The sequence below is a fragment of the Pristis pectinata genome, chromosome 5, assembly GCF_009764475.1.
Source record: "Pristis pectinata isolate sPriPec2 chromosome 5, sPriPec2.1.pri, whole genome shotgun sequence".
In the NCBI taxonomy this organism is placed as follows: domain Eukaryota; kingdom Metazoa; phylum Chordata; class Chondrichthyes; order Rhinopristiformes; family Pristidae; genus Pristis; species Pristis pectinata.
In genome coordinates, this window is record NC_067409.1 from 44,180,703 (window position 1) to 44,203,244 (window position 22,542).

The 22,542-nt window shown below is 41.3% G+C and overlaps 2 protein-coding genes across 3 annotated transcripts in view; both read left to right on the plus strand.

Moving 5' to 3' along the window:
• Positions 1-37: 37 nt before the first annotated feature.
• Positions 38-10,657, plus strand: LOC127570940 (uncharacterized protein C2orf66-like). Its single transcript, XM_052016896.1, has 4 exons — positions 38-110; positions 4,236-4,297; positions 5,911-6,034; positions 10,325-10,657. Exons 3-4 carry the CDS (start codon positions 5,912-5,914, stop codon positions 10,478-10,480), a joined length of 279 nt encoding a protein of 92 aa, XP_051872856.1. The 5' UTR covers positions 38-110; positions 4,236-4,297; position 5,911; the 3' UTR covers positions 10,481-10,657.
• Positions 10,658-15,922: 5,265 nt separating this feature from the next.
• Positions 15,923-22,542, plus strand: part of hacl1 (2-hydroxyacyl-CoA lyase 1) — a 105,157-nt gene continuing 98,537 nt past the window's right edge. For both annotated transcript variants that reach the window (XR_007956368.1, XM_052016246.1), the window contains exons 1-4: positions 15,923-16,061; positions 20,347-20,451; positions 20,549-20,589; positions 20,707-20,787. Coding sequence is in view for 1 of the 2 variants with exons in the window: in XM_052016246.1 (XP_051872206.1) it covers positions 15,984-16,061; positions 20,347-20,451; positions 20,549-20,589; positions 20,707-20,787 (305 nt within the window). In the remaining variant the exon portion in view is untranslated. The remainder of the gene's footprint in view (positions 16,062-20,346; positions 20,452-20,548; positions 20,590-20,706; positions 20,788-22,542) is intronic.

A 22,542-nucleotide genomic window follows, 5' to 3' on the forward strand; every position in this document is an offset into this window, starting at 1 on the left:
TAGAGTCCAAAGTGTGCAAGTCTCACTCTAATGAAAATAATGGTGTCTATTTTCATTGCTCCCTGCACCAGTTACAAGGATTTTTTTTAAAATTCTGGTTATCAGCTAAGGTAAAGTCAAATCTGGAATATTGACTACTGGTCTGGTTTTCCTACCTCAGGAACTTCTGCTGCAAGTATATTCTTGCAATAGAGGGAGTACAGTAAAGATTCACCAGATAGATTCTTGGGCCAGCAGCATATGTGAAGAGATTAAGCAGATTAGGCCTGTGACCTCTCGGGTTTACAAGAATGAGAGGTGATCTCATTGAATTCTTATGGGACCCAACGTGGTAGATGCAGGGTAGAACCAGGGATCACAACCTCAAAATTTGGTGTCAGTCACTGAGGGATGAGGAAAAAGTTTACTCATCCAGAGAGTAGTGAAAATTTTCTTCCCAAAAGAGGATTAGTCAGTGACTATATTGATGACACATGGATAGATTTTTATTCATTAAAAGGGAATCAAGGGACATGGGGTTAGTGCAGGAAAGTGACACTGAGGTAAACGATCAGCCATGTTCTTACTGAATGGCATGAGGAGATGAATAGCTTATTCCTTCTTGTTTTCTTATGTTCTTATGGAAAGCAGGCAGAATAATTACCTACTCATGAGCATTTTAATCATGAGGTTTACCTACCAATTATGCAGCATTAGCAATGAGTAAAATCAGGTCAATTTTCAAAAAAATGATTTATTTGTGATTATTGATCATGATTTATGCTGATTTTTTTATGTATTTCTCATAACACAGGAGAGATTATTCAGCAGATTGAGTCTCTATCAATCTCATTAATCTCATACCCCAATTTATTTCCCTGTAGTCTATTTTCACTCACATGCACTAACTCCACTCACCTACACACTACAGCCAATTTACAGTAGCCAATTAACCTACCATGTGTTTGGGATGTGGAGAAACCAATGCTGTCACAGGGAAGAACATGAAAACTCCACACAGACAAAGCGAGAGGTCAGGATCGATCCTGGGTCGATGGAGCTGAGAGACAGCAGCACTATCCACTGCAGCACTATGCCACTGAGTTAAAATTGCAGTTGCCAATGAATCGCTTTTTGTTCAAACACTGGCTTTTTAGGCCCCAATATGCATGCTCAGCATAAGGACTGGGAACGTAGCTGTTGATGAGACTGGAATAAGTTAAGCCATAAGCAGCCATACAATACACACATGACCTGGAATAGCTTAGTATCCACATAAAACCGAACAATCCGTAGTTACCTAAAATAATCTCCCAAAGTCTCAGTTTAATTTGACAGTTTTAACCTTCACAGACAACATCCCAAATGAAAGACATTACAAATGGTTGTGTCTTCTGCAGTTATATTTGACTTTCCTTGTACTTATGAAAGGTTTTTTTTAATGTTCTTGGTAAAGAGGATTTAGCTGCTTACTGAGAAAGGACATAAGCTACAAGTGAAAAATTAAAATACCATGCCATTTGACTTTCAAAGTAAAAAGAAATCACATTTATTTGATTTCATCCTAAATAATCAGCTTTTAGGTCATGGGATGTCTCCAATACAAATAACCAGTACTCACCAAACCTCTCCCTAATCCCATGTACTTATCAGAGACAATTTGCCATTTTTTTCATTAATTTATTTATTCTTAGGCTGTGGACATCATTGGCAAGGCCAGCATTTATGCCAAATGGCTTTGAGAAGAGGGTGGTGAGTTGCCTGATTGAACCTTGCAGTCGTTGAAGGAACTCACACAGTAATGTCGGACAGGAAGTACCAGACTTTTAACCCAGTAATGAAACTGGACGGTGTGTGGCTTAGAAATTGGCATTGTTCTCATGCACCTACTATCCATGTCCTTTCATGCAGTGGATGTTAGAGAATAGGAAGATACTGTCAAAGAATCCTTGATGCCCACTGATGCTGGTGAGAGTGCATGAATAAGGATGCGAATAGATGTCAATGAATTGAGCTGCTTAGTCCTGGATGTTGTTGAGCTTTGGTGGAGCTGCTATACACTGTCTGTCCCTTATAGTTGTGAAAAGTTTTAGGGAGATAGAAGCCAGTTACTTATCACAGAACATCCAGCCTTTGGCTTGCTTTTATATTCATTGAACTTGCAGAGGCAGTCAAGGTTCCAGTCACTTGTGATTCCACAATGCTGATGCTTTAGGATACAACCAAAGGTTGAATGTCAAAGGAGGTGGATAGATCCCATCTAGAGAAACAAAGGACTGCAGATTCCACCTGGGTGGACACTGTCATCATGTGGATTTTGTGTGCAACTGTTGGTTACCACTCATTGTGGCAGGAGCACAAGTTCGTAGTGTTACCCTCATGTTTATTAGTGTGAGGCAGAGTAATAATAAGAGTATTCTAAGTATCTGGGCTTTATGGCTACAGCGCTTGAATTCAGATCCCCAGAACTCACAATGATATTGTACAGAACACTTCTTTTGCTGTACCATGCACAGTGTTTTACACATAATAATGAGACCATGCATCCCTGGAAGCAGTACTGAGGAGATCAATGAGCCTGGATCCAGATTTCAGAGGGGAAAAAATTCTGATAAATCACTTGATAAGGTTCCAACTGCAAAAGAGGACATCTCAAATCACAACTGTGTTTATAACTGTGAAGGAAGAGAAAATGCAAATGGCAATACTTTCAAACACAGCAGAACCAGCCAAGAGGGCATGTGCCAAGGCTATGATGGAAAAATTTGAGATATATGTCTGAAACTAGTTCATGGTAATTATTAGTAACTAACATATCACTTTGGAAGATTATTACTCATTGAAAAGTACCAGGAATACTGTTGGGATCAAGATTTTGGCATGTAAGATTCAATTAGAGATGGTCGTTAGTTTACCGAAAAGGGCAAAATATATCAAATGCATAATGTGGAGATGAAGACTTCCTCTATTTAAATCTATTTTACAATTCTGTGAAATAAATTCAGGGGAACCTTTACCTCCCAAAGAATTAGTTCCATACACACATAAAGTCATGATATTCCCACCCTGTGATCAGATCAGTTGCAATTCAATCTACAAGAGTTGAAAAATAAAATTGGAAAGGATTAGATTAATCAGGAGAATTGATGGGTAAATGAATGAGCTGGGGTAACTGCACGATTGTTTTCCCAGTTGTAGCTGCAGTTTCCAAAATAATGATCAACATAAAGACTCCAAGCACCATGACTTTCTTCCTGAAAATCAAAAGTTCTGCAGATGCTGGAAATCTAAAACAAAAATAGAAAATGCTGGAAATACTTAGTAGGTCAGGCTGCATCTGTGGGAAGAGAAACAGAGTCAACAATTAGGGTCATAGACCCTTCGTTAGATGTTTTTCTCTGACAAAGGCTCTCTGATTTGAAACATTGACTGTTTCCCTTCCCACAGATGCAGACTGACCTGCCGAGTTTTTTTCCAGTGTTTTCTAACTTTCTTCCTCATGCTCTTCAACTATCCTGCTTTAATTTGGATATCCTGACATCACACTGCACAGCTGAAGCTCCTATGATGGTTGTTGTTTTTATTGAAAATCTCCAACTTGCATTCTAGCCAATTGACATACTAAAGGTTGTGAGGCATGCCTTCATATTTTGATCCACTGTTTGAGTGGCAGCTATAAAGTTACTTCCCATCTAACCAGATTGCATTTGTTGCTTCAATGAAAATAAAATAAGAAATGCATGAAATAAAGCATATGCCTTAGGTTTAATAAAGATATATTGTAGACACCCTTTAAAAATGTTTCATTTTGAACTGAATTTAAGAGCTCTCAGTTTTTTTAATGATTTGTGTACAAAATTGAACCCTGTAACTTGACTAAAAAATAACTTGTTTAAAGATTTATTTTAATCAATGCAGGATAAAAGATGTTCCAAGCTTTTGCTATAATGATGATTATATTTTCACAGGAAAGGGTGCATAATTCAAGATACCAAACAAGCTAACTAATTGAATTTCATTAATTTAATGTAGTTCTAAATTCATAATTATACTTCTAGTTTGTCACAGTTCTGCATAAAATACATATAATATTTGTCTAAAAAAGGCAGGTAGAATAAATTACTTTCAAAGTCTTACTTTATTGTCTGGTCTGGGCTTCTGAAAATGTCATACTATTTGTGCTTAGTGAGTCATGCATATGTCAGTGAATTTTTGAGTGGGCTGGAGAGGGTTTATAAATTGTATCATTTCTGCAGATCATAGATCAGAGGCAGAAGCAGGGCCTTTGCTTGTGCACAACTTTCAGTCTCCTAGACAGGTAAGAACAAACTGTGGAAATCTACATTTGTTTTTTTTTTCTGATTCATTCATTAATTATACTATTATGCTTTATGGTTCAATTTTATTTGGAGCAAAAAACTGCAGATGTTGGAAATCTGCCTCAAGGAACCTTTATCAGAACTGGAAAAGTGGTCACAGATATTCACTCTGGTCTCTCCACCTCCCCCTCTCTGCAAATTAAAGTGCACTTGTCTTTTTAATTTTCCATTTCTGATAAAGAGTCTAAATACTCAGCCAGTCAGACAACATCTGAAAAGAGTGAAACATGTTTTGGGTCAGTGATCTTTCATCAAAACCTTTCAACCTTATTTCATCAATCGTATTGTTGTTTTAGAATTGATCTGTTACAACTTGGAAGGAAAGATTCAGCAGTAAAAATTTTGTTGGTTATTCTTTTCCCGTCGGAATCAAGGTTACTAATTTTTTCCATCTTATTTCAAACAGCTTTCCTATTAGAGAAAAGGATCACTGAGTTTTAGGCCATTCTCTTTCAGTGTCTTGTTTTGCTCATCAAAGAATATTTCCTATGCTAGGGTTATTTTAAGAGACTAGAAGTAATTTCAGGTTACCTATTATAATCGGTGCTTCATTACTTTTTTTGACCTTAAACTGGTTGTTAGATTAGAACAGGATCAGAAGGCTATTCCCAAGGAGGGAGTATTATCCTCTGCAGCAAAACAGAGATTTTACTTTGAAGTTAACAATGTGTTGGTAACGGACAACGTTATCTGTTTGCCAGTTCCTAAAGCATGGTGGGTAAGGTTAGTAGCAGTGATTGAATATCTTCTCCTTTGGCAGTCCTTCAGGATAGAGGATGACTTACTTCCACTCCAGTTTGGTGGGGTCTGAGGTCACTAATGAGACTATTGTAGGAGCTACAGACTCTTCCACTGATGGGGCAGGAGGTGGCTGACAGGATATATGGGTGGGTATTTTGCAAGGCGGTCTGTTCCTTCTGTCACCCCTGTGTACTTCCAATGCATGGCCTCAAGGCTCTCAATATGTCCCGAATGCTCCTTCTCCACTTTGAGAGGACATGGGCCAGAGATGCCCAGAACTCAGTGGCTTTATATTTCTTCAGAGGCCTTGAGCACATCCTTCTATCTTTATAGTCACAAATGAGCTATGGTTTGCTCGATGGTCTTCATGCTGACATGTGTATGCTAAACAATCTTTTCACATTGTCAGTCTTAGTATCGTTTCCAAATCACTCTTTGCCATTCATGGGAAGACCAAATAATCTGAGACATAATTTTATGGATGTTTTTAAAATTGTGAAGTGACTAGCTAGTGTTTAGATATAGCAAAGGTGTACCGGGTAGGTTCAAAACCAGTAGGCCAAAGGAAACCAAGTAAATAAACCAGTCTCTAAGAGATCCAATAAGTGACTCAGGAGAAACCTCTTCACCAAGAGAGTGGCAAGAATTAAGTTGAGGGGAACTGCAGATGTGCATTTATCAGGAAACTAGATAAGCACATTGCAATGAAAGGACAGGAAGTATATTCTGTTGGATTGAGGTAAAAATGGTTGTGGTTCATGTGCTGTGGCTTCTATGTTTTTAACTGTGTAAAAATGTTCCTTATCATTAGGATGAACAGTATTCCACTCTTCATTACCTTTGCATTTATCTTTCTACTGATATGTGTAACCCCTGAGCCAATTATCAATGAAGATGGATGGAAATCTTTAGAGAAGCAGCAAAACAGGGACCTGGTAAGTGATGGGCAAACCTGAAGTGTTAGGACAATCATTTAACTTCACTTAGAACAGCATTCTTTGGAGGAAGGAAGGGTATAAATTCTCCTTTAAAAACTCCTTTTAAAAATGGGCAAGTACTAAATGAGTACTTTGCATTGGTATTCATCAAGCAGAAGGACATGGAGGATAGTGAGATCAGGGAGGAGTGTGCTGATAGTCTAAGGCATGCTGATATCCAGAAGGAGGAGGTATTGGGTCTTTTGAAGAACATTAAGGTGAATTAATCCCTAGAGCTTGATGGGATCTATCTCAGGTTATTGAGAGAGGCAAGAGAGGGACCTTAACAGGGATCTTTGTATCCTCTTTAGCCACATGTGAGGTTCAAGAGGATTGGAGAATAGACAATGCTGTTCCTTTGTTTGAGAAGGGCAATAGGGACAAACCGGGATATTATAGGGAGGTGAGCCTTACATCATTGGTAGGGAAATTATTGGTGAAGATTCTTAAGGATAAGATTTAGTCACATCTGGAAGAGCATGGACTTATTAGGGATGGTCAGCATGGCTTTGTGTGGGGGAGGTTCTGTTTCACAACTTTGAGTTTTTGAGGAAGATGATTGAAGAGGGTTGGGCAATGGATGTTGTCCACATGGACTTCCGTTAACAATTCAACAAGATCCCTCATGATAGGCTGATCAAGAAGATTGAGGCTCATGGATCTGCGGAGACTTGATAGATTGGGTCTAAAACTGACTTGGCCATAGAAGAGTAGTGGTGGAGGTGTATATAGACTGGAGGTCTGTGACCAGTGGCATTCCACAGGGATCAGTGCTGGGACCTCTGTGATTTTTTTAAAATGATTTGGATGAAAATGCAGGTGGGCAGAAGTTTGCAGAAGACATAAAAATTGGCAGAGTTGTGGATAGTCAGGAAGGTTGTCAGCAGGATATAGATCAGTTGGAAATATGGGCCAAGAAATGGTGATGGAGTTTAATCTTGATGTGTTGCAATTTGGGAGGTCAAATGTGGGAAGAAATTATACAGTAAATGGCAGGACCCTTAAGAGCATTGATGTACAGGTGGTAAAGAAGGCGTACAGTATACTTGCCTTCATTGGTTGGGGCATTGAGTATAAAAGTTGGCAAGTCATGTGTCAGCTTGATAAAGCTTTGGTTAGGCCCCATTTGGGATGTGGAGGCTTTGGAGAGGGTGCAAGACAGGTTCAAATAGGATGTTGCCTGCATTAGAGTGTATTAGCTATAAGGAGAGGTTGGACAAACCTATATTGTTTTCTCAGGAGCGTTGATGACTGAAGGGGTTGACCTGATGGAAGTATATAAAATTATGAGAGGCATGGACAGGGTAGACAGTCAAAGTCTGTTTCCCAGGATGGAAATGTCAAATACTGGAGAGGATAGCTTTAAGGTGAGAGAGAGAAAGTTGAAGGAGATTTACATGGCAATTTTTTTTTACACAGAGAGTGGTAGGTGCCTGGAACGCGCTGCCGGGGAGGTGGTGAAAGCAGATACAATAGCAACATTTAAGAGGCATTTGGTCAGGCACGTGAACAGGCAGGGAATGGAGAGATACAGACCTTGTTCAGGCAGATGGGATTAGTTTAAATTGACATCATGGTCGGCACAGACATCGTGGGCTGAGTGGCCTGTTCTTGTGCTATATTGTTCTATGTTCTATTTGAACTAGCATTTATTATGCAATTTTGTATCAATATAGCAAATTGCAATATTCAAAAGTGACACTTCTACGATTGTATTTGATGTGTCTTTAGTTGCAATAATACGATGTGTTATTACATGCTTGGTGGTATAGTGGTTATGGTACATTACTAGAAATTCAAAGACCTGGATTAAAGACTCAGGGATGCGAGTTCAAATCCCACCATAGCAGCTGTAGAATTTGAAATCTGTTCATTAATAATGAACCAAACTAAAAAGGTAGAATCAGAAATGGGGTCTGAAGTGTTATAAAATCCAGTCCAGTTTTCTATTCTACTAAAGGGAAGTCAGCCTGGTGGGGTTATTGAGCCATAGAGTCATACAACACAGAAATGGGCCCTTCAGCCCACCACATCCATTGACCTTTTTGCCCATGTACTCATATCCTTCAATGCTTTACCTATTCAAATGCCTGTCTAACTGCCTCTAAAATGCAATGATTGTGTCTGACTCCACCAGTCCCAGCAGCACGTAGCAGATATTAGTCATTCTCTGTGTAAAACAAAACATCCCCCTCAGATCCCCTTTAGAACTCCTCCCCCTCACCTTAAATCTATGCCCTCTTGGTCTTGAAGCCCTTACCACTAAGAAAAGTTTCTGACTATTTATCCTATTTATGCCTCTTGTAATTTTATATAACTCTATCAAACCACCCCTCAACTTGTTTCGCTCCAGGGAAAACAAACCCAGCCTATCCAATCTTTCCTGTATCTAAAGTCTTCCAATCCAGGCAGCAGCTAGTGAATCTCCTCTGCACTCTTATCTAAAGTCTTCCAATCCAGGCAGCAGCTAGTGAATCTCCTCTGCACTCTCTCCAGCGCAATCACCTGCTTCCCTTTGTGTGGGTGACCAGAACTGCATGCAATATTCCAAGTGTGGTTGAACCCGCATTTTGTAAAGTTGTAACATAATATCCCAGTTCTTATATTTCTATGTCCTGACCTATGAAGGCAAGCATCTCATATGCCTTCTTCACTACCCTATCAACCTGCATTGCCATTTTCAGAGAACGATGGACTTGGGTCCCTATTTCTCTTTGTTCAGCAACATTTCTTAGTGCCCTACCATTTACTGTAAATGCTGCACTCCTACCTGACTTTCCAGAATGCATCATCTAGCTCTTGTCAGGATGAGATTCTCCTTCCAACTCCGCCCAGTGCTCCACCCAGCTTTCCATCTGATCTGCATCCAGCTGTAGCCTTAGACAACCTTCCTCGCTATCCACAACACCACCAATTTTCGTGTCATCACTCCTGCTACATTCATATCCAAGTCATTAACGTACATCACAAACAGCAATGGTCCCATCACCAATCCCTGTGGTACACCACTGGTCACCGATTTCCAATCAGAAAAATATCCTTCCACCACTACCCTCTACATCCTATAACCAAGTCAATTTTGGATCCAGTTAGCCAGCTTGCCTTGAATCCCACATGCCTTAACCTTCTGGACCAACCTACCATGCGGGACCTTGTCTAATTCCTTTTCTAAAGTTCACATAGACACATCTATCACCCTGCCTTCATCATTCTTCTTTGTTACCTTAGAAAACTCAATCAAATTAGTGAGACGGTGTTGTCTTTACCTGACCTGGCCTACATGTGACTCTGATCTGCTCTCCAAAATGATCTAGCAAATCACTCATCTGTCAGAAACAACGAACAGCACAAAAAATTAAAACCGGTCTAAACCTCCCTGAAGAAGTCCTCCACAGTAACATCATATATTTATAATTTATCTACCTGCAGAAAAAGAACTGAAATTGATACACTTTGTTGCATAAAAACTAAATAAGATTTTAATTGTGTACTGACCCATAATTACTATTGAGCAAAATTGCTGTTTCTATATTTGTGGAGTCTAATTCCATCATCAGATGATTGTTTCAAAATTCCATGCGTTTTAAATTAATTGATTTTTATTTTGCATTTAAGGTTTGTTTTTGATAATTCAGTTTCTAGCTGACTTTTACTTGCAGATATCAATTTATATTTCATTCTTTGTAAAATATTTTAAAAGGTATTTAAAGAATATGCTTTTTATTTTCTGATTTGCGGTCTGGGTAAAATTCTTCAATGTCCTTGGTTGCTTGATCTGCCCAATGATATCATTGTTGCTGGACATGAGACATCTTGTATAGTTGATGCCCGCAAGCAAAGGATGTCAGGGACAGGGAAAACCTTACCAGAGATTCCCCGATCTTTGTGGATAACTTTTACTGCTGAGTTCTTTTGCCACTGACCTTGAAATTAGAGCCATTAAGAATTTTTTGTCCACAGATCACTGAAATAATTTAGTTAAACGATGTTGAAGTTTACTTTCACCTTCAATCAAGAGCAGAAAAAAATTAATAGTCTACTGTTAGTACAACACGTTAGTATCCTCCAATTTGCTTGTTATCTTTAACTGAGCTAAGAGCTTATTTTAACTTCTGCTGGTGAAGATACAAATGATTTTTAGTCAATCCAATTCTTAAAAACATTTGAACATATTGTGCACTATTGGAATTTAAATGTTTACCTTGTTTACTTGTTTTAATATATTGTTTTTTTTCTCCTACTGAACAGTTTTTCCGAATCCTTCAGTCTTATTTCACTGGTAGAGGGATGAGTTTGGGACTTGGCAGAAAAGAAAAGCTTCATGGAGGATATGGAAGCAAAATGGGTTCATATGATGACAAATTCAACAACAATCTGGAAACTAAAGACATCTTCAGTGGTTAATTACTTATGCAGTGGGTAATCAATATGCATTCATTAAATAAAAAGATGGTCAGTATTAATGTAATCATAGTAGATGCCAGAGGAACATTTACAGCAGTTGAGAATGAGCTAATTGTGACTATCTGCAAACACTTATTGTTCAGTACATACTGCACTCTCATGGAATTGTACTGTAAAATCTGCAAAAGAGTTTAGTCAATCAAAGTCATTTGTGTAGCTCCTAAATACTTGTAAAAAAATAAATATGTATGTCCATTGTATGATGGGACTTGTTATATACTGATATTTGAAAATTGCAATTTGATGCTTTGGATTCAGTTGAATAGGTAAACGGAATATAAGAGCATAAGAAAATCACTCAGCTATTCAGCCCCTCTGCCTGCACTACACTACCCTTCACCAACCCCTGATTCCCTGAATATTTAAAAATCCATTGATCTCTGTCAAGAGTATGCTCAGCACTTCAGTCTCCACAGTTCTCTAGGATAAAAAATTCCAAAGATTTCCCAGTCTCTTGGTGAAAAACTTCTCTGTTGTAATTAGCACATGCTTCGTTTCTGAGACTGTGACTCCTGGTTCTAGACATCCCTGCCAGGAGAAACAGCTATTCTACATCCATCCTCTCAAGCCCTCTAAGAATTTTATACATTTCAATCAGATTACCTCTCATTCTTCTGAAATCAAGAGAGTACAAACCCAGTCAGCTTACAAGCAGACTGCTGGCAAACCTGCCATTTCAGGAATCAATCTGGTCGACCTTTGCTGCATTCCCTCTTTTGCAAATATATCCTTCTTTAGGAAATGAAAATTGATCTGTAGACAATATTTCATTTGCAGTCTCACTGCATAATTGGAACAAGTCATCTCTTCTTTTGTACTCAAACCCTGTTGCAATTAAGGCCAACATACCATTTTCCTTCTACTTGATTGCAGTACTTTCATGTTAACTTTCCATGACTCATGTGCAAGGACACCCAGGTGCCTCTAAACACCAGCTCAGTTTCTCACCATGTAAATAATACTCTGCTTTTACATTTTTCTACCAAACTGGATAACCTCACGTTATCTTCCATCTGCCAAGTGCTTACCCATTCACTTAGTTGTCTATATCTCCCTAAAGCCTCTGTATTCCCCTCACAAGCCCACACTGTTACCTAACTTTGTATCATCTGCAAACTTGGATATATTACACTTTACTCCTTCATACAAATCATTGATACAGATTATGAACAGCTGGGGCCACAGCACTAATCCCTGCAGCTTCCTGCTAGTCATTGCTTCCCAACCCAAAAATCTCTGTTTTTTGACTGGTACCTCAATCCTATTCTTCATTCGCAGGTAAAATATAATCCAGAGGTTGTCTAGTTTATTCTGTAAATATTAGGATTTTATAGCCTCATTTACATACCAAGGAAATTATTATAATAATCATACCATTCTATTTAGTTTGTTGGAATGGTTCCTCACAGGCATTCCCCTCCATATCCTGTTACCACCTTGAGTGGTGAGCAATTGCTGCAACTTTAAACCCCCTCACTGGAGTCCATGAGAATGCCAACATTGGAGTAAATACAAACATAAGAAATAGAAACAGGAATACGCCTCTTGGCCCCTTGGTCTTGTTCCGCCATTCTATAAGATTGTGTCTGATCCTTTACTTCAGTGCCACTTGCTTGCACTAACCCCATGATTATTGATTCCCTTAATGTAGAAAAATCTATCCATCTCTGTCTCAGCAACTGACCCCCTCCCTCACCCCCGCCACCCCGCATCCATCTTGGAAGATGAGCTCAACAGGTTTGGTACCCTAAGTGAAGATGTGACTTCTCAGTGTGATTGAGAAAACAGCCACAACCAGCTGAACACAACTTTGGGATGTTTGCGTTCACTATTGCATGCAAGGAAATCATTGCTCCCAATTAACAGGAGTAACGTTGGTAACAGCAGGAATTTTGCTGAGATTTCCCCGCAGAATCTGGGTTGTGGTAACCACAGTGTGGCTCATATAGATCCAGGTCAGCAACTGAAAGCGGAATCCAGCTTGTAACTAGGATCAACAGCTGCAGTGGTGCTTTGAAGCAGGATCCAAGAGGGGCTGGAAAAAGAACTACAGGAAAAAGGGTCAGGAAAGAGAAAGAGGCATGCATTGGGTTTGGGCCATTGGGAACAAGTGAATCCCTCTGTGTATAAGAAGTATAGGAGTACTCTTAAGAGAGAAATCAGGACGGCAAGGAGAGGACATGAGATGGATCTGGCGGGCAAAGTTGAAGAAAATCCTGAGATTTGACAGGCATATTCAAAGTAAAAGGGTGACTAGGGAGAGAATAGGTCCCCTTAAAGATCACCATGGCTTTCTACGTGTGGAGCCACAGGAGATGGGCAAGATAATGAGTATTTCTCATTAGGTTTTACTGTGGAGAAGATCATGGAGCTAAGGAATTGAGGCAATGAGGTGTGATGTCTTGGAGCACATACAAATTACCAAGAAGGAGGTATTGGCAGCCTTAAAGCACATTAAGGTAGATAAATCCCCAGGGCCTGACTGAGTGCATCCTCAGACCTTGTGGGAAACTAGGGAAGAAATTGCAGAGGCCCTTTCAGAGATATTTGCTTCATCTTTAGCCACAGGTGAAGTTCTGGAAAACTGGAAGGTAGCTAATGTTGTACCGTTATTTAAGAAGGGCAGCAAAAACAACCAAGGGAATTACCAGCCAGTGAGCATGACATCAGTGATGGGGAAGTTACTGGAGGGGATTTTGAGGGACAGGATCTAACAACAGTTGGATAGACAAGGTCTGATCAGAGATCGTCAGCACAGCTTTGTGCATGGGAAATCGTGTCTGATAAATCTCTGAGTTTTTTGAAGAGGTGATCAAGAGGATAGATGAGGGTATGGAGGTGGATGTTATCTATATGGACCTTAGCAAGGCCTTTGACAAGGTTCTGCATTGAAGGCTAGTCTGGAAGTTAGATTGCAAGGGATCCTGGGAGAGCTCACTAATTCGATTCATAATTGGCTTGATGGTGGGAAGCAGAGGGTGATGGTGGAAGGTTGCTTCTTGGATTGGTGGCCTGTGAATAGTGGTGTGCTATGGGGATCAGTGTTGGGACCTTTGTCTGAAACTTATGCAAACAATTTGGATGTGAATGTACAAGGCATGGTTAGTAAGTTTGCGAATGATACTAAAATAGGTGGTATTGTAGACAGTGAAGAAGGTTATCACAAGTTACAGGGGGATCTTGATCAGTTAGGTAAGTGGGCTGAGGATTGGCAAATGGCATTCAATCCAGATGTGCAAGATGTTGCAGTTTGTGTAGGACTTATGCAATGAATGGCCAGGCCCTGGGGAACAGAGGGACCGAAGAGTACAAGTGCATAGTTTGCTGAAAGTGGCGTCACAGGTAGACAGGGCGGTGAAGAAGGCAGTGGACACACTGGCCTTCATCAGTCAGTGCCTTGAGTATAAGAGTTGGGATGTTATGTTGCAGTTGTACAGGACGTTGATGGGGGTGCACTTGGAGTGTTGTGTTCAGTTTTGGTCACCCTGTTATAGGAAAGATGTAATTAAGCTGAAAAGAGCACAAAAAAGATTTATGTGAATGTTGCCAGGACTCAAGAGCCTGAGTTATAGGGAGAGGTTGGGCAGGCTAGGACTTTATTCCTTGGAACGTAGGTAACTGAGGGGTGACCTTACTGGCATGTATAAAATCATAAGGGGTATATATAGGGTGAATGCACACAGTCTTATTCCCAGGGAACGGGAACCAAAAACTAGAAGGCATACGTTTAAGATGAGAGGTGAAAGATTTAAAAGGGACCTGAGGGACAACTTCTTCACACAGAGGGTGGTGCATATATGGAACACGCTGCCTGATAAAGTAGTTGAGCTGGGTACAATAACGATATTTGAGAGACATTTAGTTATTTATTTGCAATCATAAATTAGCAGAAGCATGAAGTAGCAGAAGCACAAGCATAACCTTGTTATGACCTTGCACCTTATTGTCTATCTGCACTGCACTTCCTCTGTAGCTGTGACACTCTACTCTGTATTCTGTTGTTTTTACCCCGTACTACCTCAATGCACTGTGTAATGAATTGATCTGCACGAATGGTATGCAGGACAAGTTTTCACTGTACCTTGGTACAAGTGACAATAATAAACCAATACCAATACCAAGTAGAACATGCGCCACAGCTGATGGATGTCCCTTGGAGAAACCCTGCCTGACAATAGAACCTAACATGCCATAAAACTCAGAATATTATAATTCAGGTAGACAGTCAGAATATCCACCCACAAGAGTTGGCCGAGTCATACTCCTCCACTATCTTAGCATGGTGTTTATCCCACTCCTTTCATTTTATAAAGGTGTCACTCCTGGAAAGAAGGGCAGGAGGAGAGCAGCAGCGACCCTCGCAAATAACTTGGTCCTTAGTGTTCAGGTGCAATGTTTGCAACCCAGTAGTGGCCATTGCCATTCCAACATGAGTTTTTTTTTATTCCATATTTATTTAATTAATAGAATTTAAGTTCCCCAGCTGCATGATCTGACTTCAATTTGCGTTCCATACGTTATTTTCCTTTACTCCGTGCGGAAAATAAATCTAAATCACTGCACAAATTTCAACATGCAGAAAGAAAACTTCCAACTCTCAATTACTCCAACATGCATGAACTCTGGACCAACACTATCGCTCGGAATAGTCCCGGTCCTTGTCAATCAGGGCGGAGCGCCGCTCGCTCGGATTGGCCCCGGTCCTTGTCAATCAGGGCGGAGCGCCGCTCGCTCGGATTGGCCCCGGTCCCTGTCAGTGAGGGCGGTGCGCCGCTCGCTCGGATTGGCCCCGGTCCTTGTCAATCAGGGTGGTGAGCCGCTCTCTCGGATTGGCCCCGGTCCTTGTTAATCAGGGCGGTGCGCCTCTCTCTCGGATTGGCCCCCGTCCTTGTCAATCAGAGCGGTGGGCCGCTCACTCGGATTGGCCCCGGTCCTTGTCAGTGAGGGCGGTGCGCCGCTCGCTCGGATTGGCCCCGGTCCTTGTCAATCAGGGCGGTGAGCCGCTCTCTCGGATTGGCCCCGGTCCTACACAGCTCTCTCGGATTGGCCCCCGTCCTTGTCAATCACGGCGGTGGGCCGCTCGCTCGGATTGGCCCCGGTCCTTGTTAATCAGGGCGGTGCGCCTCTCTCTCGGATTGGCCCCCGTCCTTGTCAATCACGGCGGTGGGCCGCTCGCTCGGATTGGCCCCGGTCCTTGTCAGTGAGGGCGGTGCGCCGCTCGCTCGGATTGGCCCCGGTCCTTGTCAATCAGGGCGGTGAGCCGCTCTCTCGGATTGGCCCCGGTCCTTGTTAATCAGGGCGGTGCGCCTCTCTCTCGGATTGGCCCCCGTCCTTGTCAATCACGGCGGCGGGCCGCTCGCTCGGATTGGCCCCGGTCCTTGTCAATCAGGGTGCTTGCGGCAGACGCTTCCTCTCTCCACTTTCTTGGACCTCCTGAGGGGAGATGGAAGTGCCAGGCGTAGGTGTTGAGTTGGAGGAGCTTAGTGGAGCTCAGGTTATAGCAGAGGCTTTGAGAGAACAGGTGAGTGATATTGGTAGCAGCAGATGTATTCACCGACATGGAGATGAAAGCTGCAATGCCATTGCAATATACCGTAATTTTAACAGTGCACGATGCCACTTTGTAACTATTATCAAAAGTAGTGCTCTTGCATTAAACAGGAAACCACAACTCTGGGGCCATCCGTTTTGCTTCTAGGCTCGGTAATCATTAACACACTCTGCTATCACTTCATGATACCCTTTCAGTCAGTAAATTCCATAGACTCACTCTAATCTTTCTGCCAAGTAGTCTTTTTTCTAAATTTTATGTCGTCTTGCGGATTTAGTGTCACTGGCAAGCCCAGCATTTCTAACTGTGGTGGTGAGCCATCTTCATGAATCTCTGCAGTCATAGAGTTGTACAGCATGGAAACAAGCCCTTCAGCCCAACTTGTCCACGCTGACTGAAGTTGCTTCCTGAGGTAGTTCCATTTGTTTGCATTTGGCCCATACCTGTCTAAACCATTCCTATGCATGAACTTGTCCAAATGTCTTTTAAATGTTGTAATTGTACTCGACTCTACCACTACCTCTAGTAGTTCGTTCCATACACACATCACCATCTGTGAGGAAAAACTTGCTCCTCAGCACCCCTTTAAACCTTTCCCCTCTTACCTTAAACCTATGTCCTCTAGTTTTAGATTCCCCTGTCCCGAGAAAGAGACTGATTATCTATATTCATGATTTTATAAACCTCTAACAGGTCATCCTCTTCCTCCTTTGCACCAGGGAAAATGGTCAGTCTCTCCTCATAACTCATGCCCTCCAGTCCCGGCAATGTCCTGTGAATCTTTTCTGCACCCTCTCTAGCTTTAATCCATCCTTTTGTCCCATGGCGACAAAACTGTGCACAATATTCCAGATGTGGTTTCACCAACATCCTACGCAGCTGCAACATGGCTTCCCAACTCTAGTACTCAATGCCCCATCTGATGAAGGCAAGCATTTTATCTACCCGTGTTGCCACTTTCATCGTACTATCCACTTGTATCCCCAGGTGTCTCTGTTCTATAACACTCCCCAGGACCCTGTCATTTTTTGTGCATGTCCTTCCCTGGTTTAACTTACCAAAATGCATCACTTTGCACTTGTCTGAGCTAAATTCCACCTGCCATTCCTTTGCTCCCTTTCCCATTTGATCTTGATCCTGTTGTAACCTTAGACAACTTTTTTCACTGTTCACCACACCACCGTTTTTGGTGGCATCTGCAAACTTACAAATCATGCCACCTACATTCTCGTCTAAATTGTTAGTATATATGACAAGCAACAGAGGACCCAGCACCAATCCCTGCAGCATACCACTGGTTACAGGCCTCCAATCGGAAAAACAACCCTCCATTACCACCCTCTTGCTCCTTCCACCAAGCCAATTTTGTATCCAAGTGCCTAGCTCACTCTGGATCTCATTTGATCTCACCTTCTGGACCAGTCAACCATACAGGACCTTGTCTAAAGTTTACCTAAAGTCCATCAAGACAACATCTAAGCCCTCCCCTCCTCAATTCTCTTGGTCAATTCTTCAAAAAAAAACTATCAAAATGCAGATACAAGTGATTCTGCGGATGCTGGAATCTGGAACAACACACACAAAGTGCTGGAGGAACTCAGCAGGTCAGGCAGCATCGATGGAGAGAAATAAACAGTTGACGTTTCAGGTCGAGACCCTTCATCAGGACTGGACCCGAAACGTCGACTGTTTATTTCTCTCCATCGATGCTGCCTGACCTGCTGAGTTCCTTCAAGATGCAGATACCTCCTGTTTCTCAGAATCCCCACCAGTAACTTACTCATCACTGATGTTATGCTAATTGCCTTATAGTTGCCTTGCAGCACTTCATAAATAAAGGCACAATATTAGCCAGTTTCCAGTCTCCTGGTACTTCAATCGTGATTAGTGAAGATACAAAAATCTCTGCCAGGACCCCAGCCATTTCTTCTCTTGCTTCCCACAACTTCCATGGATACACTTGATCAGTCCCTAGGGATTTATCCACCTTTATGTACCTCAGGAGTGCTAACACCTCCACTTTCATAATATTGATTTGTTTCAGGACATCACTGTTCTCTTCCCTGAATTCCCTTGCTTCCAGGAATTTCTCCATGGTAAATACTGATGAGAAGTATTAGTTAAGACCTCGTCCGTCTTCTGTGGCTCCACACATAGACGGCCTCACCGATCCTTCTAGCGAAGGTGCTCCCACAATGCTGTTTTGGTGGGGAGTTTCAGGATTTGGACCCAATGACGATGAAGGACTGGTGATTTATTTCCAAGTGGAAATAATGTGCGACTTGGAGGTGAACTTGCATGTGGTGGTATTCCCATGTACCTGTTGTACTTGGTGCTAGAGTTCACCGGTTTGTAGCCTGAATGAGCAACTGCAGTGCATTACTTAGATGATGTACACTACACCACAGTGCACTAGTGAGGAGGGAATGAATGTTTAGGGTAGTAGTCCAGGTGCCAATCAAATGGGCTGGATAGTATTGGCCTTTTTGAGTGTAGATGGAACTGCACTTATCCAAAGAAGTGGAGAGTATTACTTCACAATCCTAACTTGTGCATATTAGATGGCAGAAAGACACTGGGGTTTCAGGAGGTGAGTCACTCTGCAGGAAATCTGGATTAATTTGGTCTTGTGGCCACAGTGTTGTTAAATTTCTGGTCAGTGTTGTAGGGAGACACTGGGTTATAGGGAGAAGCTGGGCAGGCTAGGATGTTATCCCTTGGAGCTTAGCAGATTGAGGGACGACTTATAGAGTGTATCAAATCATGAGGGGCATAGGTAGGGTAAATGCATACAGCCTTTTCCCTTGGTTTGGGGAATCAAGAACTAGAGGGCATGGGTTTAAGGTGAGAGGGAAAGATTTAATAGGAACCTGAGGGACAACTTTTTTATGCACAGTGTGGTCCGTATATGGAATGTTCTGCCAGAGGAAGTGGTTGAGGCAGGTACAATAACACCATTTAAAAGACATTTGGACAGGTATATGGATAGGAAAGGTTTAGATGGACATGGATCAAATGTGGGGAAATGGGACTAGCTTAGATAGGCATCTGGGTCATCATGGATGAGTTGTGCCAAAGGGCCTATTTTCATGTTATATGACTCTGTTCACTGCTCAAGATACAGCTGTCTGATCAGTGGGGAGATGAGATACACATCTTTAGAGATGACTTAAATATAATCACCAATGTTCAACTTGACATCAGGCAAGGTTGCAGTCAGTATCAAGTTTGGATGTCTGGCAGGGAGAGGGAGGGAGTCGGAGACAAGGGAACAGGCTGTGATGGGGACTGAAGATGATAGCTTGACTCTTTCTAATGTTTTATTGAATTTCACTTATCCTGGATGTCAGACAAATGGTGGAACAATTTGGAGGGAGTGGAGGAGTCAGGAGAGTTGGCAATGAGTAAAGCTGGGTGTCGTAAATGAAGCCGTGGAAACTGAGATTGAAAACAAAGGCAGCATGCAGAGAAGAAGTAGGAAGGGCTGATGGAAGATGATTGGAGGGAACCTCATAAGCAAGGGAAGAGAAGTCATCGCTTGTGATTCACTGCTAATGATCAGACAGATAAAAATGGAACCAGGTCAAAGCAGCCTTATTAATCTGGTTAGCGGAGGAGAGGATTGGAAGGAAGATATTTCAAAAGCTATAGAAGCTTGAGAAGGACAAGGAGAGATAGAATATGTATGTCATAATTACATCGGATGTCATTAGTGACTTTGATCAGTTCTTTGATATTGCAGTAGGAGCAAAGACTGGATAAGGAATTGAAAAGTGAACATTTCAATGTGATGGCAAGGAATGGGGTTAAATGGATAACTTTTGCATGTTTGAAATTAATTAACACTGGCCCTATACCCATGGTTTTAAAACAAGGGATAATCAAAGAACAAAACGATCAAGAGCCCTGGAATAAATTTAAGATATAACCCATGAGGGAAACAGTGTATAATGAGAAGATCTATTGAGTAGCCTCCCAATGGCTTTACTGCAAGTACTTCTCCTAAGGCCGGCCAATCTGACTTCAGGACTTCACTGACAGCATTTTTAAAACAAACTTTACAATTTAGTTAAATTGTGTGATTTTTTTTGTTGTGTTTGTATTGATTATCCATAGCTCTAACTTGAAGTTCATCAAAAGATCTTAAGATTACATTCGTGATCTAAATAATATATTTCTTTCTTAAATTCAGACTGAGTAGGTTTAATAAAATAGCAGCAATCAGAAGGTCAGATTTTATTTTTTCTCTCTGCAGGATGTTCAGTATATGTTTGGTGTTGTTGGTATCCCAGTGATTGAAATTGCAATGGCAGCCCAAGCTGCTGGAATTAAGTACATTGGAATGAGAAATGAGCAAGCTGTAAGTAAAATGGTACTTTCTGTTACTCCTTAACACAGAATTCTCAAAACGAAGTCCTAAGATGTTTTACTGGCTCTTTGTTTTCATATCCAAACAGGCTTGTTATGCAGCTTCTGTGGTGGGATATTTAACAGGAAGGTTAGTCTCTCAATGGTTGACTTTTAATTCACGGCTTTGCTGCTACCTGCACTTTAATATACATTTATATGTGTCCCTGCTATTTAAAGGTAATCGTAACTGATCTTTTTGTTTCAGGCCAGGAGTTTGTCTTGCAGTCTCTGGGCCAGGCCTTATTCATGCTCTGGGAGGAATGGCAAATGCAAACATGAACTGCTGGTAACTTTACTTAATTGTTGAAGCATGTGTATATTTCAGTTTGTTCTGTGAAAAATGCTGTTGCATAAGATACAAGCCTCGGAATTTGGCCTATAAACAGTAATTTTTATTGGATTGTGTTTGTGTCTTTAATTGGCATTGTGATTGCTCTAGTAACCCTGTGTAGGTCAAAGAACAAACCTGCATTTATCCCGGTCTGCAAAATTCAACTTCATGCTGAATGGTGTATTACTAACTAAGCAATTTTGGGGAAGAGTGGGTGGTGAAATTATCCCAATTTACGTTTCTTTTCTGTGTGGTCGTTCACATGAATCTGAAACATGAAACTCTTCTATTTTTGAGTTGTGTCAGCCGGAGGAAGCAATGTTCCTTCTACAAGAATGTTCTTGTTGAACAAGGGTGAGGGAGAGGAGATGGTGGAGTCACGTATTGACTGCTGGAATAAGAAGACTTTAACTTACACAGGACTAGTAAAGATCACATTTGGTCCCTTAACTTTAATCATGGAAACCAAAAGACCATTTGACCATAGTGCCAGCTCTTTGACAGTTAACCAATTAATCTCTTTCCCCAAGCTCGTGCTATTGAATCTGATTCCACCCCATTTCAGGCAGAGCACTCCAGATAACTTGTGTGAAATAAATTCTCCTTTCCTCCCCAATTATGAATGCTTGTTGTGACTTTAAAATCAGAGTATTACAAAATGCCTAAAACAATGCAGGTATGACATGCATTGATGATAATCACCAGGAAGTAACTTTCAATACACAGTGCTCATTGCATAAATAGTACTTACTGTTGTGAATTGTACCATTATGTAACATTGGCCAATATGAACTGCCAATGCACTCTTGGTGCTTTCATTCTTGTGGATGTGAAGGAAAAGCAAAGCAAAGTAACTAAGACAGAAAATAAGTTCCCAGAAAAGAATATTGAATCCTTATAGGAAGGAGTTATTCACCCCATTGTATGTGACAGGTTTTGAAAGAACAATCCATCTAGAACCAGTCTACTGCTGCTTCAGCCATTTCCATTTATTTAAAATGTGTACATCAATGGTCCCCTGACTCCACTATTGTAAAGTACATCATGCATTAGCTCTCTCGTAAAACTGGAATGCTGGTGTAATCCAGGTGGAATGGGTGTGATGCCTGGCTGAAACACTGCTGCTGAAATGTAACAGATATAACTGGGCTGAAATTGATCCAGGGTTACAGGTGAAAGGATGGTAGCTCACTGTTATCCAGTCCAGACCCACCTATCCCCACATATTCAGTACTGCATCGGCATATTCTTCTACCTGGAGTGAAAATCAGTTCAGCTATGTGATTTGGCATTTTGAATGCAGACTGACTTTGTTCCTTTTTATTTTGCAGCCCGGACTTAAGATGGCAGTGAGCTGTTCCCTCAGTCTGTCTGTACTGCAGCTAATGTGGCACAACACAATTGGCCTCGTACACTACTTTTGAAAAGAATTTGAGGACGATGGGGAAATATGTGTCATCTGTGGAGGGGAAAGAAATTGTTGATGTTTTGGATCGAAACCATGCATCAGGACAGAGTCTTGATGTAGGGTTACGACCCTAAACATTGACAATTCCTTTCCTCCCACAGATGTTGCCTGACCCACTGAGTTCCTCCAGCAGATTGTTTGCTCCAGATTCCAGCATTTGTGTCTCCAAGTGGAAATTGTGTGCATTTTATATATTTCTTTAAGCTTTTCAAGTAGGATAGTTTGTTTAGTTTTGTAGTTAC